Here is a 13,256-nt window from a genome sequence, read left to right as displayed (position 1 = left end):
TGTATAGGGTAAATAATGAATGTGATTGGATAGTAGATTATTTGGAATAAATATTAAAAAAATACTATAAATTTTTTTTGATATGCTATATGTGAGATAAAAGATTATTAAAAAATTTGTTGATGATATAATTAAACAAATTTGTATAAATAATCAACAATTACAATTCACCCTTAATAGCACATTACTTTAACATCACAATCCCTTCACTACAACAAAAATGACCTTTAACGGCATTAAAGGTGTCAGTATAGAAAATCTAACTTGACACTTTACCTTTCCTCACACCTCGGACAAGTGTTGTCCCTTCCAATGTGGGGATAGGCTCGTAACATTCAAAAGTGTCAGGAAAATTATGCTATTATAGTATTGCATCTGTCAATAGAAATCTCTTTTCTTGTAATCAAAAGTGTCATTACGTATTGCTTTAGAAGCTAAGCTATGCTGACACTTTTAACTGCCAGGAGTTTTTTTTTTTTTTTTTGATATAGAAGCAACCTACAGGTAATGCTCCCTGCTATACATTCCGTCAATCAGAAACCCAAAGGACTTGTAAAATTATCCCAAAGAACAAAATGCATATAGTAATCTAAAAGCAAAATTCAATGTTCAAATATAATTTGTTGAACTAAAAGTTAGTAACAACTAACGTAGCAAATCTCTAACAAGTACAAACTTGAAAGATTCTCATGTGCACAAACTTGAAAGTATCTAGCCTACATATATATGCTCCAACTACCACGACTGCAGCCAATCCAGTCATAAGCAAAAAATCTGAAATAAGAGAACATATTATCAGCCCATCGTTGCATTCTCATATAGATGTATGCTCACCTATATATTTGCTATCATGCATAAGGCATAACAGCAATAGGCATCATAGTAAGACTTACATTTAGCTTTAAAAACATATACACCAATTACAATAATTGGAGAAAATTTAAAATTGCACTTTGTCCATCACAATGTACTTTCTTAACCACATAGTTGAGCTAATCCTCACTTGATTAAAACACAGAATTGAGTGGTTGTTCTATTAACATGGGCATTTAACTCTAAACGTGCAAAAATAACAGAAGAAGAACCATGTCCCATCCTCATATTATGCCTTTAAATACCACCCTTAATGTGGAATTTAGTCACAAATCACCATATTCTAGCATTAGATTCTGACTCCTTAAAAGTTTTATTATCAGCAATATAAAGCTCAATGTTCAGAAGCACATTTATCACATCAAAAGTTTGACACACATATAAAATGCATGTAAGAAACCAAAGTGGAGGAAATCATTAAATTACCATCCGTATCATGTATCAGATTATATAGCTTATTCTGTTGATATGCGAATTAATAGATATAGAACTTTCAAGGGTAATATCAAAAGAATATCCACCTCATATTGTCGATACAATTTCCAAATTAATACCCTATCAAAATTACTACAGCTTACATATCAAATTGCAATTTCTTGTCCAAACTTACTTGAATTGTTTTACCTATAGTTGGCGAAAGAAGATTTTGGAGCACAAGAGAAAAAAATAGAAACAGGACATCTGTTACCTCCAAAAAGTCATTCCCATTAGCTGCAAAAAATGGAAGACCTGCTTCACCAGCTATAGCTTTTGCAAGAAGAGTTTTTCTAGTTCCAAGGTGGCCATGGACAGTAGCGTCATGAAGCCTAGTATTAAGCAAACCACAGCAGTCCTGGAGAATTTTGCTGCATCCCAAAAGCACCAATATTACAACCAGAGTACCTTGTCTCCGGCATCTTTTTCACTGCAGAAAAGTTACTCTGAACTGGCTTTAAAACCGTGGAACATACCTTTGAATTTTGAAGTACCAAGACTGCTTACTGAACCTGGCCAGTTCCCTCTTAACAGTGGATTTCCAATGAAGCTGAAAAGGGAAGAAAAAGGAATAAATGTCAAAGATCACCTATATTCCTTCTTGGTAAGCAAAGAAGTAGACATCACCTATATGAAGCCCAGCATACCACATACCTATCAAGTGGAAACCTTGAGAAGTTTCTGCCTACGGGGATAACCCCAGCAAAATTGTTATAAGAAACATTCATGTGGAAGAGATTTATCAGTAACTGCAGATGCTTCAAATGAAAGAAAACAAAGGCAGGATGGACTCACAATGTGGCAAGGCTTAAACAACTGGTTAGTTGACCAGAAATTTCTCCACTGAGATTATTATTATTCAGAATACTGCAACAATAACACCCAGACAACAATTTATGATGATATTTACTAAGAAATCATAACATTTTATGCACCTCACCAAAGGTTTGCATTCTACTTGACATTTTATTGAACAAGTTATGGACAACAAATCCATAACAAAATAGTCACATTCCACAAGTAGACAACCGAGATGACTAAAGCTAATGCACAAAAGGACGGTGGACTACTTGGACCAGTTAGTTACACTTATGCTTTTAGTGTTCGATGAATTGCCTCAAAAAAATTTGTTGGAGTTAATGTTTGATAAGTTATATTCTACAGAACGAAAAAAGAAAAAACATGGAAAAATAAAGAAAGAGACATTATGACATTCACACATCCAAGTATTGTGTGGATTCAACCCAAAAACGAAAGTGGTGCTTGAATTGATGCCCTTAAATCCTAAAAAAAGAAGGAGAAAATGAAGAATTTGAGAGTTGGATTAATCAAGTACGTAGTTTAAATGAGTAACTCGGATAATATGATCAGTTTCTAATTCACTCATGATTGCGCGTGCCAAATGAAGTATGATATAAAGGTACACTCCCATTGGAATATTTTCCAATTGTTAACTTCCACCAATCTACCTCAACTGATGATAGGTGATTATAAGCTCGATATATAGCAATTGATGTCATCTTTGCTATGCATTTAGTATTTTCCAAATCAGTTGTTAAACGTACTCAAAAAATAGGGGGCGGGAGACCTCGGGTCAGGAGAGGACCCGGAGAGTGAGGTTGACCATCTAGAGATCCTTGGTGCCGGAGATGGAGGAGAAAGTGTGGAGAAGGGTACGGATATCAAAAATGAAGGGCTTCTGGAGCCAAAGGATGAGGAAGTGAGTACCCTCTCCAATGGTGTCATTGATGACACCGCGGAACTGGTCGAAGAGGACAGCTGCTACCCTCTGTCGACAATGTAGAGGGAGGAGTTGAGGATGGTGGCGCCGATACCCAAACCAAAGGCGGCACGGGCTATGTTGGTTAGGAACGAAACAGCTGCCTAGCTGCTACCCATTTTTCCCACCAACTACGTCGGAATCTGACAATAGAGAGACAGAGAGAAGGGGAGGAGGGGCTGGAAATAGTGGAGCTGGAAAATGAAAATATTCACTAAGTGTTTTGACCAAGTGTTTTGGCCGGGAGAATGAAAATTTTGAGCATTTTACAGCAAATGAATTTTCCGCCAAAATCAAACGATGCCATTTTGTATGTTTCTTTTTTTTGGTACATCTCACATTTTCTCAAGTGTCATGTTAGGTAGTCTAAAGGCACATTATTATTTTTATATCTGATTAAATAAAAAAAATTAGAGTATATATTATTGAGTTGATAATAAGTGTCATGATAGAAGTGCTATAATTACACAAACTAGCAAGTGTCCTTATAAACATATCAGGAAAGGTCATTTTTGTTGTAGTGCTTATAGTAACAAAATTGCCCTTTGTGTTTCAATGTAAAGTATCATTGGTTAAGTTCAAAATTTGTCAAAAAAAGGTTATTTTTAAATTAATCAAAACTTAAAAGTCAACCTTTTCATGAGTAGATGAAATAAATTTAATCCATAACTTAACCAAAAAAAATACAGAAGGAATAGAACCAAAATGGATTGCCACTCCACATAAGCAAAATGCCAACCTTTTCATGACTAGATGAAAAAAAATAACGTGAAATCATTTAACCAGTAAAAAAAGACAAAAAGAAAATAACCAAAATGAATTACTACTCCACATATGAAAGATTTAATTGCTACTAATCTAGAAAAATTAAACAAGAAAAAAAGGTTATTAAAGTAAGAAAGCTCAATAGTCCAAACTACAAGAAGTATCATGCACAATTGCAAAAATGCACATGATTGTGACACGTGTTAAAGGACAACAGAGAGAAAATGTACTTGAATTTGGACATTAACATGAAATGTCACGTGTCCTAGATGCTTTCTTGTCCAAGACGCTTGGTTGGTAGAAGAGTATTTATTAGATATGATGCGTTTGGGAGGAATATAAGTATACGGTGATGAATGCAAGTGTTCATAAAAAAAATGGCAAATAGGAAAGATATAGAAGGATCTTTTTGGACCGTCAGGGATTGTGGTATGGAATAGGTCGTGTTCTTGGGGATGTATACAACTCCAAATACTAGCACATGTAGATTCATTACGGAACTTGATTTGTTGTTTAAAGCAGTTTAGGATGTACTAGGTGGGTATGACCGCGCTACGCGCGGTGGATCAATGCAATTATGCCCTGTCTTGTATTGGTCATTGAGGGTTGGTGTGATGTTAGAGTAAAAAGAAACATGTAAACTGTATAGGTTGTTGAGTTTAGATTAGGATAAATATGTAATTATAAGGATGAGAGTCGAAAAGTAAAAGCAAGAAAGGAGTAAATGTAGGAGAGTGGTGTATATGATAGCTGAAAATGTTAGAATGGAATTATATGAAACTGTATATGAATTATATCTAAAGTTTTATTTATAAAGTAGAAGGTGATGATTTGATAAATTGGCTATGAAATGGTGGATAATGGTAGAATATATTGTGGAAAATGTTTGCTTTTGAAATGCATGGTATCATATTACAATGTAAAATTTTTTGGTAAAATAAATGACAATTATATATGAAGTAGGTGAACTATTACTAAGATGGATAAGAAGGTAAATGTTTATTAAAAGGAAATTGTTATTGGATGTAAAGTTTAATTTGTAATTGATTTTTATCTTTTTGTAGTATTTTTAGCTATGAAATCATATTTATTGATCAATCATAGAGTATTAATAAATAAGGATAATATAGTTCATGAATAATGTTACAGATACAAAAAGTTAATGCTAATTATAATAATAAATTGGCTAATAATAATGGATATGAAATACAGGGTACCAAGGGAAAATTTTTTCATCCCCATTGCTGTTAAATATTAAAACAGTAAAGACGGTCTTCAATTCTGGAATGAAAATAAGGACGTCATTGTGCTGGAGTTGATGTTGAAGAATGAAAGCTTTCCAATTTTTTTTGAGCCGCTTGCCTTTGATTCCAATTTCTGTTATGTTATCTCCAGTTTTGAGAGCTATAAGTGGAGTTTTTTGGTCATTGAGAAAGTAGTCAACAAATCGTGGGATTTTCTGATACAAAAAGTAAAAGTTAGTGAGCTAAGTTGAAGGAAATGAGTTAGGTAGGGAATAATTTAAGGAAAATATAATAAGGATTCTTTACCAATGTATACGGGTCGACTGAGTGAAAGTTTTGATAGAAGCATACTGAAGTGGATAAATCTTGCGAAAAATGAGGTTGAAGTGAAGATGTCACTATTTCTTCATGAATTGGCGGATCAGCATGAACTGCACATAAGAACTATTTTTGTTGGAATAAATAATGTAAGATTGGAACATTACTATGAAATAGAAAGGATAAAGATGTATTATGAATGTATACAATTTTGCTGAAGATGAAGGTTGGTTAGAGGGATTGTCCAGCTGAGATTAACTTGTTGTTGCAATTCATAAAAATTAATAACATCAAAAAATAAATTCCCAATATGTCGAGGCAATAGTATGTGATGTTCATTAGTAATATTTTGTTCACAATATTTATCCCATCCTGCTCCAAACGAGTCAGCATTTATTGTAATATTCCATTGTTTTGTTCCATGCATGAAGGTAATTGTGTGACGGCCATGTTGAGATAGTAATGATTTGAATAGAGGAGGTAAAACCTGCATATGATATTAAGATAACAATATTTTAGATGAAATGTAAATTAGAGAAAAATTTGGAAATGTATGCTGTTGAACAAAAAGGAATGTACCTGGCCTCTATTTTTGCATCGGATGAGAAAGCAAATCTTTGTGAAATAGTATTTGCCATATTGAAGAAAAATTAGGTATGGATTTGTTGTAGTTGGTAGTAAGGTTTAAAATTCAAGTGAAAGATGAAAGTTTAGAAATGATAAAAGATTTTCAATCTGAAGGAGTTATGAATGTATGGTAGGAGTAGAGTTAGGAAGTCTAGGATAGAAAAGATAGGTATATATAGAGAATGAAGAAATTTAGAAAAAAAAATTTTTAACGAAATGAATGTATAAGAATAGGAATAATTACTGAAGATGGTTGAAATAAGAACAGGAATAATTAATGAAGGTGGTTGAATATGTAGTTGGTGCATGTTGTCAGAATAATAAAAATGAGATAACGTTGCTGTAAATGAGAATGATTCAGGAATGAGCACGTGGTTTGGCCTGTGAATCTGTATTTTTATACGTGTAAGAAAGGTAAATTGAAGAAGAAAGATAAATGGAAACAATTTTGATAAGATAAAACATTTAACTTGACAAATAAAGGATTTTGCGTGGAGAAGAAAAGATTGTTATGTAATCTTGAAACAAGGAAGAGTATAGTTAAATAGCGGTTATTCTATGATTTCTGGCAATGATAAGTTGCTGAAGAAAAGACAACAGCAATACTATGATTTCTTGAAATCATAAATGGCTCAAAAAAACCTTCAAACATCTTTATCATGGCCATGGAACTATTACAGACATTGTTTGTCGACTGTTATTTAGCTAGTTACCCTTCAAAGAGTTTATTCTACTGCTGAATCAAACACTATCCAGTAAGTCAGAGCTTGCAATAGGTAACCTTAACTTCTAGAAGAGATACTCAGGCATAATACACTAAGGAGCACAATAAAACAGTAAGGCTAGAGTGTTGACCTTGGTCAAAAACTTTTGATGTTTACAAAACAATGGATAATACTAATATCTGTTCAAGAAATATTTTCAGTTGTGAAGCAAATCAAATTCAAAGATCAAGTACGATTGAAAGGGACAAAGGCTGCTGAAAGCTGTCGGACGCTTGGATCGGACGTCCGATAATCATTGCGTAACTTTGGACGTATGAAGAACTCCACCACCGGACGTCCGAAGGAAATAAGACATTCCCTCTGAATCACTGACCTCGATCGGACGCAAGCATCAGACGTCCGATAGGATCCTTCAAAGTTGACGAAACCATCGGACGCTGAATATGTCTCCACCGAGCGTCTGATAGAAACAAGATGATTTCTCAAATCTCTTTGTTTGCCGTCGGACACACAAAGAGCTTGCACCGGACGTCCGATAGAATTGAAGAAAATTTATCAAACTCACTGCCTGCTGTTGGACGCAAAAAACAGGAGTACCGGACGTCTGATACTCCAACGGCTAGTTGACTGTTCAGTTACTTTCTATCCGTTAAAAGCATTAATAAAGCATTTTCTTGGTCTCCTATAAATAGAGTATTGTCAGAATTTTCAAATAACTTTTGCACACTGAAGATACAAAAGATCTAGAGTGATTTTAGTGAGAAAATACTCTCCAAGGAAGATTTGTATTCTTAGTGGTGTGAGGTTCATTGTAAGCTTTTCATTTGTGAGTGAATACTTCATGAGTGTAGCTCTGCGATGGTTGTTCTGAGGGATAGTAAAACTTCCTAACTTAATCGAGTGTAGTTCGGGGCAAGGAGGAGGTGAATGTTCCTTTGTACACAAGAGTGATTGTAATTCATCAATTTGAAGAAACTTGTTTGAATTAATCTACAAGCTCAAGAGGAATTGGGTAGTTAATTGGTTTGCAATTTTTTCCTTTTTATTTACTTATTGTTACGTTTGTGATCTTTACATTGTTTATCTCTTCCACTTGGTTGTCTTCGATCCTTACATAGAGAAAGAGCAAGAAGTCGTGGCAACACAAGTCCCTGGTGATTTAATTAGAGACAACATAAAAAGTTGCAACCAAGGAAATTGCTATCAGAAAAGTTTGTCTATCGGGTTAATACTGCCCTATGTTCTAAATAGGCATTGGCATTGGCATAACAACTTATCAAAATAGGAGAAGGTATACACCTGGTCAATGTGCTGCAAAACACCACTATTTGAAGCCAAAATACTCCATAACAAGAACAAAAAAGAAAACTAAAACTACAAAAGTAACACCCAGCCATTATGATAGATCACAAGATACCAAGAACCAACTTGTGAACAAATTCTGTTTGATACTTCCTGTCATTTCCCTATTGCACATTGTGATTCCAAAACTAAAGCAAGATATACATGTTAGGGAAACTAGGAAGCCTAACAGCAAATGACACACATAAAACTGCTTTCTGGTGATAAAAATGCCTGGCAGGATTGCATCAGGACCATCATTTGGGTTCTATATATAGTTTAGCAAGAGATATAGGTTGCTATATTGTAATACCCTCCCCGCCTCAAGTTCTTATCTTATGCTATTCCATCTTTTTTCCTGTGATTTTTTTACACAAGTTCACTCCAGTAAAAGAATCACACAATTGCATATAACAGATGGCAAAAACAAAGCTCCAAAATAAGTAGTATGTCTACATTTAAAGAAATGTAATTCTGAAACAAGGAACAACATAGTTAAGTAGCAGTCATTTTGTGATTTCTGGGAATCATAAGTTGCTAAACAAAACACAACAGCAATACCATGATTTCTTAAAATCATAAATTGCTGAACAAAAAGCATAGAGCAGCAATTTAGTTTCAAAGTAGCAATCCTAAGTTTCAAAAGAAACTGTAGAACATGAGAACTTAGTTCAGTTTTGGCTTCTTGCTGCAGCTAGTTCCTTCAAGTTGAGAAGCATTCTTTTCTGGTTCTTCAGGCTGATCAAACTTTTGATTTAGTGAAAGGCGAATCTTTGAAGTTGGATTGTTTTCTTCAGTAGTTACAGTGCCTGGAGAAGAATGGGATTAATTTGGAGTAAGAAAAAAGGATTATTTATCTGTGATAAGTATCTTTATATACCTGAAGTTGTGATCTGTGAAGGGCTATCCTGATTATGAACTGATAGAAAGGGAATGATTGATTCATTGACAGAAGAAATTGGGGTAGCAGCATCGGCAATCTCAGAATAATAAATGATTGTATATCGCTGCTTTGTATCTGCAACTTGAGTTTGTGCTGGCTTAATGTGTACCAAGAACCACTTTGAGTCAAGTTCTTTGTGGACGATTTCAAGTGGAAGTTCAATGTTCTGTGAATTAGAAAGCATTTAAGAAAAAGTTTTCAGAAAGCAGAGAATATGGTTTCAGTTTGTGATTTAGGATAAGTGAATAATAAGTTGAACATGAACCTGCTTAAAGTGTTCCACTATTTCAAGAGCATTGAACATCAGCAGTTGTTCAGCTTGTTCTCCAAAGATAGAAGCTGTGATAACTCCAGTATGATCCCGTAAATCCACATCAAAGTGACACCTGCAAAAATGTTTGTAAATAAAAGTTTAGCATGTGTAAAAAATGATGATGATAGTAAACTTTAAAGCTTTTTTGAAAAAAAAAGATTGGTTTTAGTAATGAGCCTTGGTTCAGCAGGATGTTTTTCTTTACAAGTATTATAGCTAAAAATGACTTCATGTGCTGTTGCAGTACGTCGATAACATTTTTTGTAGCTTATGTACCAGTATTTCTAAAATATGTGCTAGAAACTGAACTGTGCTTTGACCCATGTACTCTAAATTCAGAAGTAAAAAGTATGAATATGTTGTTTGATAAATAAAAGTACCGTAAAATAAACTATCAGTGAAGATGTTTATACCTTGTGGGTAGGATTAACATTGCAAATTAAGGTGGTCTTTTGATCTGGTTCCAATGAAAGTTCTGGATTGTATCTAGTATAAGTTTTCTGTTCCAGAATAACTGTCAACTCCTTGCTATTTCTTATTGCCCTGTGATAAAATAAGGTTAAAGAAGTAAAGAATAAATTATATTGCATGAATCATGAACTGCTAAGAATGATAATGAAAGGGAAGAGTTAAATCAAAACCAATTCTTTAGTTCCCTTGCTCCTTGAACAGGAGGATCAACGAGGATTGCAGAATCAAACCATGTGGACAAAGAAACACCTATAGAGAATACTTATTGACTCAGGATCATTTGTTAGAGAGACTTATATATGGATATAAATGTATCAGATGATGGTTAGGCATTAAATTGTAAGTTACCATTGTAGTTGTTGACTTTTATCCTTCGGGCAATAATAACAAGATAGTTGTTCATGGCAGAAATTATCTGTTCTCCTTCATTTTTGATGAAATCATCCCACATAGAAAGTACAACAGTTTGCAATCTACTATGAAATAAATAATTAGTATTTAATAAGATATATGTAATAGGAGAAATTATAACTACTGATCGTTATATATAAGATGAGAATTGGACATCTTACTTTTCATTCACAAGCACAAACTTTTGAACAATAGACTCTCTGTAGTGTGTAGTAATTGCCTTTCTCTCCAATGCTTCAATAACTATTCCAAGGACATCTAGAAAAAGGAAAAATTTGTTGAATATTTCATGCAGAGATATGCATACTATTTATATAGATCAAGTAATGAGATATACCAACTAATTTAGTCTTATCGTCCATATACTGTGCCAAATGTGTAAACTTTGTATAGTTGAACTTGACAGGCATTATATCTTCATCATCAAGAACCTCTTCAATAACAGTTTTGCTCGTGATTGTCCACTGATGAGTTATTTCAACAGTATGATATTTTGGTAAGATTGGCTTCACTTCAGCATTGGATATGTTGTATTTCTTATAAACTTGAAGGATTGAGCTCATTCTAGGGATGTCATTGTTGAAAATAATGCCTTGAACTTTTGATCCCTGTTGTATTATAACATAAGTTACCACAAATTAACCTTCCAAATAGCATCAATAAGACAGACAACTGGAATGCAGAAAACAATAGCATCCTTATATAACCTTTTGATAACGGAACAGAGGAATTTAATTACATACCACAGTCCATGGTTTATACTTTTGCAAGAACCATGGCACAATAGGCAATAATATTTTCTGTGAAACAATTTGTGTACCTCAGCATCAATAAATATGAACTTTTGCTTTTTTGTTGGGGTGGACATTGATTGAATAACTTGCTGTTTTTCTTGAACTGTGATTTTGCATATCCAACTTTGCATTTCGGGCATAATTTCTTTTATTGTGAGCTACTTTTCCATTTTGCATTTTCATGTATACAAAGGAAGAAAGATATCAGAAGGATTCATATATACAGCATCATTCTTGAAAAAGAAGAAAGTTATTATGGCCATAAAGTACCATATTAGTCAAAGAATAATGAATGGATAAATCTGTATGATATACCTAAACCGTAATAACATCAGTGCTGAGTTAGCTGAAATATTTCTTGGAATACAACATTTCTAGTCTTGCAATCAACTTTAATGTCTCCAAAAGTTCCAGGCTCAATGAGAATTTTAACTGCAGCTGATGTTTTAGCTCTAGATAAGGCTACGTACAACTGTCCATGAGAGAAAACCGGCTCACGAAGGTAAATCCCTACATAATCAAGAGTTTGTCCTTGAGATTTGTTAATTGTTAAGGCAAAGCAAAGTTGAACAGGAAATTGTGTTCTTATAAATGGGAGGCCGTTCTTTTCACTATCAGATGTTTGAAGAGGAATTTTAGGCAAAAAGATTATTTTCCCTTGGTACTGGCCAAAAGCTATTTCAGTACAAATTGTACGCTGTCTGAGCTCTCTACAGATGAGACGTGTACCATTACATAATCCTTCTATAGGGTTCAGATTTCTCAAAAGAATGAGGGGACAATTTTCTTTAAGCAACAACTTGTGAGGAGGAAGACCTTTTGGATTTTGTGAATTGAGAAAATTTTCATAATCTCCTTGATGACGCTGATCAATAGTTTTATCAGAGCTAACATAAACATGAAGATTTCCGAGAAACCATTTTATCATGATATCATTTAGCTTATCAACTAAACTGTTTTTTGGAGTAAGAATGCACCTATTGATCATAGTATAAGGATCATTTGAATAAGCCAATAAATCTAGAAATACAGATTTTATCAACCTGGATATAAGAAAAGTAAATCAAGATACACATAAAGGGCAAATTTAGAAAGACAAGAAGTAGTAAAAAGAAGCATAGCTGAATAACAATTTTATAACCTGTTTAGAGATTCTTCTTTTTCATAATATGGAATGACCATGTCATTCAGTAAGGTTATTTGGCCCTGTGGATCAACAGGCTCTCTTCCTTCACCCACCCTTAAAAGAAACTCTGAGAATACTGGGTCCAAAATGGCCCACATATTTTCTGTTAGTTTCAACATATGAAATTTATTCCATAGAGGTGAATTAGGAAGGCTAGCTTCTATGAGAGTTTGTTTTGAAGCTCGCTCAATCACAGGTAAAGTTTGTCGAAAATCTCCTCCAAAAACTATCACCTTTCCTCTAAATGGCAGCTCAGATTCTATTATGTCTTTAACCAAATGATCAAAGGCTTCAATAGTTTCTTTTTTGGCCATTGATGCTTCATCCCACAATATCAGTTTCGATTCAAAAAGTAGTCTTGCAACACTACCTTGCTTACTGAGCTGGCAAGTTTTATTTGTTGACAAATCTAGCGGTATCTTAAATTTAGAATGGGCTATTCTTCCACCTGGAAGAACAGATCTGCGACACCGGATGTTGCGACTGCAATAGCAACATGTCCTTGAGATCTTAAAGTAGCTAAAAGTGACCTATAGAGAAAGGTTTTACCAGTTTCACCCGGAGCATCGATAAAGAAACTTTGGCCAACAAAAGAAGAAATTGCATGCAAAATTAAATCATAAGCATGCCGTTGCTGAGCATTCAATTTAAAAGGCAATAGCAGATCTTCTGGTAATACTTCAATATTCCTTTCACTGTCAATTTCCTTTGTTAACTGTTCATGATATGCACTTCTAAAAGTATCTGGAACTAAATGGTAATCATCAATATTTTTACCCATTTGTTCAAGCAATTTGCTAATATCTTTCAAAACTTTACTTCTGATTTCAGTAGAAGAATAGTGATAAAGTTCTTGTGATCTTTGATAATCACTACATAGCTGTTGTTCAAATTTGTCCCAGAGTAATTTTGGATCAGTGGGTGAACAATAAACAAGAACAGTAGCAAATAACGGTCTCAATGATGATGGCATTTGAAAATTCCTGCTTCC

The 13,256-nt window shown here is 34.0% G+C and overlaps 2 protein-coding genes across 2 annotated transcripts; both read right to left on the bottom strand.

The window, feature by feature from the left end:
* Positions 1-10,572: 10,572 nt before the first annotated feature.
* On the bottom strand, positions 10,573-12,579 carry LOC113700761 (uncharacterized). The gene is made up of 4 exons (XM_027221208.2): positions 12,221-12,579; positions 11,447-12,122; positions 11,029-11,085; positions 10,573-10,893 (listed from the first exon to the last, which is right to left on the bottom strand). The coding sequence occupies exons 1-4, from the start codon at positions 12,577-12,579 to the stop codon at positions 10,573-10,575; spliced, it is 1,413 nt and encodes a 470-aa protein (XP_027077009.2).
* A 122-nt stretch (positions 12,580-12,701) lies between these two features.
* LOC140011319 (uncharacterized) lies at positions 12,702-13,238 on the bottom strand. Its single transcript, XM_072060109.1, has one exon. It carries the CDS (start codon positions 13,236-13,238, stop codon positions 12,702-12,704), a length of 537 nt encoding a protein of 178 aa, XP_071916210.1.
* Positions 13,239-13,256: the final 18 nt, after the last annotated feature.

This window comes from Coffea arabica, chromosome 7e (genome assembly GCF_036785885.1).
Source record: "Coffea arabica cultivar ET-39 chromosome 7e, Coffea Arabica ET-39 HiFi, whole genome shotgun sequence".
In the NCBI taxonomy this organism is placed as follows: Eukaryota; Viridiplantae; Streptophyta; class Magnoliopsida; order Gentianales; family Rubiaceae; genus Coffea; species Coffea arabica.
This window is presented reverse-complemented; position numbering and strand designations above follow the sequence as displayed.